Source organism: Tupaia chinensis, unplaced genomic scaffold (genome assembly GCF_000334495.1).
Source record: "Tupaia chinensis unplaced genomic scaffold, TupChi_1.0 Scaffold140763_1, whole genome shotgun sequence".
Classification (NCBI taxonomy): domain Eukaryota; kingdom Metazoa; phylum Chordata; class Mammalia; order Scandentia; family Tupaiidae; genus Tupaia; species Tupaia belangeri.
In genome coordinates, this window is record NW_006200633.1 from 71,209 (window position 1) to 77,158 (window position 5,950).

At 39.7% G+C, this 5,950-nt stretch overlaps 1 gene segment (V, D, J or C); it reads right to left on the reverse strand.

The window, feature by feature from the left end:
• Nucleotides 1–4,265: 4,265 nt before the first annotated feature.
• On the reverse strand, nucleotides 4,266–4,944 carry LOC114004958 (T cell receptor delta variable 1-like). The segment is given in 2 exon segments: nucleotides 4,266–4,612; nucleotides 4,846–4,944. Coding segments are annotated over 2 exon segments (396 nt in total).
• Nucleotides 4,945–5,950: the final 1,006 nt, after the last annotated feature.

Below are 5,950 nucleotides of genomic sequence, written 5' to 3' on the forward strand. Positions count from 1 at the left end.
TATCTTAGGGACTCAGCCAGATCCAGATCTCTTTGCAATAGAGCGAAGTTTTCAATATTTTTCTAAAGTGTATTTTGCAATTTGCATAGCAGTTTTGATGTACAATGATAAATATCATGTTTTCAATACTCTATCATGCTTTCTATTCATGGAAAATCATCAATTATATGTCCTATTAGGAGACCAGGTGGCATCTTATAACACGGAACATACCAAGTCCTGTTCCCTACGACTTATTTTTTTGCATCATTGACTCTTGTTCCTACTTCTTAGGATATTTTTATATCAACTTCACATAGAGAAATCCTAAGTGTTTTCATTGTCACATCTGGCACGATAATAGATCAAAACCCAGGCAATCCTTTAGAATCACTTCTCACTTGATTTTTGAGATGGGAAGTTCACTGATTGTAGTTCAAGGGTGAGGGTTTCTACTGCATGCAACTGGGCTTTGCGTATTAACTCAGGAACACCGGAGGGCAGTAAGATCTTGATAAATGGCACACTGTTTTAGCTGGACACCAGGTGGCAGTGCTTTAGTAAAGGATCGCTTCAGTTCCCTGGGGAGAATGTTAGAACCTGAGGACTGAAATCGGAAGAATTAGATAAAGGCTTCACAAAGTGGTGACATTAAGGGAAGAAGTTCGCAGGTGCATCTCTGAGGGGAGAGCATTAGAGACAGAGAGGGCCAAGCTAGCAAGGGGAAAGATCAAGATCCTGATATGGAATACTTTTATTCTTTTTTTTTTTTTTTTTTTTTTTTTTGGTATTTTTGCCTTAGGGTGCATGTACTCACGGGAGAGAGATAGAGACAGTGAGAGGGAAAGTGAGAAATCACTTTCACTTGGGGGGGGGATGGCCACGCCCCAATCCCTTCTCCTTCATTCTTCTCTTCAGATTTTGGGCAAGCATGCGCAAATGCCAGGTAAGATTTTCAAGCCACTGAGTCTGGGACTCGAGCAATGGTCGGCCATGTGGGATCCAGCACCTTAACATCCACACCACTTGCTGGTCATGCTTTATTTTTTTTACTGGTTTTTATGACCTTTTTAATATATTCCTTATTTGAATTATTTTTTCAGAAATATGCATTGCAAATAAAATGTTCTAATCTGTGCATTGATTTTGCATATTCTTCTTATTCATTTGGGTTTGTTTGTTTTAAATGTATTAATATTATTTTTGATCGACACATCCTAATTGTATGATTTATGGGGTACAAAGTGATGTTTTGATAAATGTGGACAATTGTGTCTGTGTACAAGTAGGCACAGAAAACAAATGCCATTATAAAGGTTACAAATGCTTTTGGTAATTTCACAATGGTTTTCACATATGTGGGATTGAAAAAAAAACTGAAAGTCATAGTCAAAAAACAGATTGAAAATCTGAAAGAGCTTTCCTTAAAAAGTGTGAATTTGGTAATACAACGATTAATCGACACTATCAAAAAGTGTGTACCAAAAAACTGACAAACATCCCCAGACTCCATGAGGACACTGAAAGGGTCATTGCTAACCACATTCAGGATCGAGCAGGTACCGCTGCTGATTGACATTCAGGTCTCCGACATCAGCACCAACCACGAAGACGCCATTGACTTTGCAAAGCGTGTGAAACACCTGATTGTCACCTGCATCCCCTGCTGCTTTGTCTAGAACACACACTGTGAATTGCTGCTTATGCTGTCCACTGTCTGAGAGCATAGTCTGTGTCTAGAAGGACTCTGAGTTGACCCCTGAAGGCTGAGCTCCCTTGGCTGGGGGTCGAGCTATTTACTATTCTCTCAACAAAGTAGATGTCTCTCCTATGCAGGTGAAGTCATGTGTGTCTGACACACTCATTACTTTTGGATGCTGATCTGCAGTTTGTTCTTGAACCTCATAGATAAGCACTAACAGATGCATATTTGAAATCTGGGAATACTTTCTCACATTATTTTCAAGTATGAAGTGAAATTCACAGGATACAATCTATTTTGATTTCCTTATATCTCAATGTAGAGGCCTGTGTTAAAAAACTGTCCTATGTGGGAACCAGCAGTTAGCATAATGGCTATGTCGCTGGACTCCCACGTAGTCAACCGCGGTTCGTGTCCCGGACCCGGTGGCTTAAAACTCACGCCGGGCGCGTGTGCGTGCATGCCCAAGATCCCGAGAGGAGAATGGAGGAGAAGGGATTGCGGCGTGACCATCCCCCCTGGGGGGTGATTTCTCGCTTTCTGTCTCTATGTCTCTCTCTGTCTGTCTGGCGAGTGCACGCGCCCTACAGTGAAAATCTCTCCAAAAAAAAAAAAAAACTGTCCTATGTGAACTTAGGTGTGATCTGTTTGGGTAACCATTCTCTTTTCTATAAGATGTATTAATCTGAAATATGTCTGCCTATATATATTACTATGCTTGATAGGTAATGTCATGTATTAGGTTGTTGAAAAAGTCAGATGTATTTTTTTCTATACAAAATGTGTCTTGACTTTCCAGACAACCCAATAATTATTAAGGTTAGGTATTTGGTTGATAATTCATTGTGTGGTATTTTCAAGACACTGAATTTGCTATATTTTCTTGCCCATTAGGGGATCAATTTTTGTTTGATTTAAAGTATTGAATCTAACTTTAAAATATGTTTAAGGCATGTAAGAAAAATAAAAGTCAAGAATATCAGTGAGTGGAGATCCTAGCTGTGAGCAAAGAGACTATGAAATGGACAACAGAAGAGAGGTATAAAAGCTTCTCCAGGGCTAGCCAGTGGTGTGGTGGTTAAGGCAGCTGGATCCCTCTGGCCAACTGCACAGTTGAGTCTTGGACCCAGTGGCTTGAAAAACATGCCAGGTGTGCCCAAAATCTCAAGAGGAGAAAGAGAAGAGGAGGAATTGCAGTGTGGCCGTGCCCCACAAGGGGTGCTTTCTCACTTTCCTTGTCTCTCTTTCTCTGTTTTTCTCTGGCAAACATATATATCACCTAGCAAAAAAAACCCCTTTGTTTTAGTTTTTACCATATTAAATTTAAAAACAAACAGTTACAATCACATGATCATTTGTAGAAACAATAATTGTAATAATCCTGAACTTTTAAAATATAAATATATTTATGAATATGTTAACTATTTTACTCTCCCCATTTGTGTCTACATGTAGCAGCATAAGATGAGCCAATAAAAATCTTACATCTCATTATATTTTAGAATGAGGTTCAGAACACCAGTATCAGAGTATACCTTAGCTAGGAGAAAAAAGACATCTCCCAAAGATGGATAAATAGACTTTGCATCATCTTTTGGTGGGAGAGTTAGCATGTTTTTGTTTGGATGAGGGTAGGGAGCAGGGTGCCTAACTTTTCTATGGTCTTTATTTGAAACCCAAGGGGTGATAACAGAGGTAAACATGGATGCCTAGATGATAAGGAGGTAGTGTGGTAGCTTCATACTGTCGCAATTGAAGTTATCTGGAAATACATTCCCCAGAATATGCTTTGTATTGCTCTGGGACAGAACTGGCCATGTGAAAAACACATGCAAGGCTTGGAATGTAGGTGTGAGGTAGCTACCATATGATTTTCCTCTTCAGGTGGGTGCAGGCTCCAGGAACCGTGGCCAATCACACATGTTGCTGGTGGTCTGGGTAAGAGTCAGGCAAGTTTTAGTTTCCTCGTAGGTTCTAATTGTCCTCAGGGGTTCCAGCACTTCCTTACCCGTCACAGTCTATGCAGTCTCTTATTCACATCCCAACTTTCCTTCCTGAATGTTAACCTAAGAGCCCTACAGTAAATTCAGTCAAGAATAACAGCTTTGCACAGATGCCTCCACCAGCTCCAACAACTGTAAGATCTAAAGCTCATAATTAATCTCCAATTCTATACCGCTCACAGGGGTTCTGCTTCTCTGACACCTAACATGTATGAAACCTAAGGGAAAAGGTCAAGGGAAATGGTTTTTATGGCAATTCCAGACAGTTAGATTCAGATTTGTGATGTGAGCATCTTTAAGTGAAATTGACATTTTAAAATATTGTGGGACAAATGTTTTCAACTTAGCACTTTTATACATGTTCTGTATGACTTATTTTAAATGAAAACTTCAAGACTGAGACTGTACTACAAGAAAGTTGCCATGGACACCTGTTTCCAAGTGAAATAGAAGGTTTTACGTAGAATTAAACTTCTGATCCAGACCACAGATTAAGCAACCAGAGTCACTACTTCTTGTCTGGGATCTGCAGGTGTGCACCTCAGCTGGGCTCCTGCAGCAGGGAAGCTGGTTTCTCTTATTTAGCTCTGGGGTTTTTGTTCAGCTTTTACTATCACTTCAAACACTGTGAGTTCCCAGAGAGCACAGAAATACTTCGCTGAATCCTCCAGTTGCAAGGATGAAATGGTGAGGCTGATGGATTTAGCTAAGTTCCGTAAGGTGACAGAGTAGCGATCGTTGTTTCCAGTCTGGCTATAAGAACTCTGACTAATGAGGAAAACGATCTCTCCACTAGGAAGTTGCTTGTACCAGTAAAGAAAGTAAGAACTCTGGCTGGTCTCATAAGCACACTCCAGGGTGACTGCCGTCCCTGCTGGCCTGGATACAGCCGACTGGATTTGAACAACTTTCTGGGCCACACTGGGTCCTGTAGAGAAAAGAAAATCAGAAACCAGAGCTGATTCTCTGATGTAACAAATAAATAGTGTAAGAATTTAACTAATGTGGACCCAAAGACAAACCAAACTGTAGTCATACTATACTTGCTTTTCTTTAGCCCCCCTTTCCTCACTGAGTCCTTCCAAAGCACCTAACTACTGTGTGCAGTCCTTTCCTCCTTTCACCCCCTGCAGTCTTACCCATGTTTGGAACCCTCCATACCAGAGCAGGTGAAGGCCACTGTCACCCACAGCAGGCTGGAGAGCAGCATGTGGCCTGTGTTCCCTACTCAGATGTGTTTCCTCCTCCCTTAAGTACAGGCGTCTCAGTGCCTGGTGGTGTGTACGCGTAGTTCCTAAATTCACCCAGACAGGAAATAGAGTTTCTCATGTTCATGACCGCGTGGTTATGCGCAGATGAGGAAAGTCTACCGTACCCCAACCCTTTACATGGTTTACTTGTCTTTTCCTGGTAATAAGTTAGGCAGTGTCTAGACAGGCACATGAAAAAAGTTTGTTTTGAGGATTAAAGCTGGGAGAAACCTCACAATGAATAGGTTAACATATATTGGAATTATTTAGTGGAATAATTTTGAGGGCTCATTAATTTATCATTTTTAATTTACCCTTCAATTTATCACTATAAGATATGAGGCTTCCTCAGAATCTACTTCCTGGCCTTCAATGTATTCATTTTCCAGAATCTAATGAGAAAAAAATTTAAACTCATAGCTCTTTGGCTTTCTCTGTCAAAGGCATTCTTTTTAAAAAAATAATTATAATTACTATGCTTCTTCCTTCTTACTGAGTTAGAGGTCTCTGCTTAAGTTGTACGAAAAAGATAGTTTCAAACCAAGTTGTACTTTCAGAAGCCTTCAGATACTTACCATATTTTGCTTGTTTGTTGCATTTTAAAACCTTATTTCAGTGTAACTATGCTTATGGAAATACACTCATATTGGTTAATAGAATGCAATTTAAGTTTAACTTATCCTGTGCAATTTGGATCAAACACTTGGTCAATGGTTTAAGATAGAGGAGGAAAAAAAAGGCTTTGGGTCTATTTTCATCTACTACCAATGTTTGACAGACCCTTCATCAAGTGTTGCTTAAGAAGGAAGCAAGAACCTTGTGAAATTTACCTTCGATTCGCCTCAGAAACTAACATGTGTTGCACTGTAAAAGTTCAAAATGTGTTTAATGAGATATCTTTGTAATGTTTCAATGCCAGTTTATAAAATTCAATGAACTAATGATGTGGAAGGGGATGGGAGGGAGTATGTGTGTATGTATGTATGTATGTATGTGTATATATATATATATATATA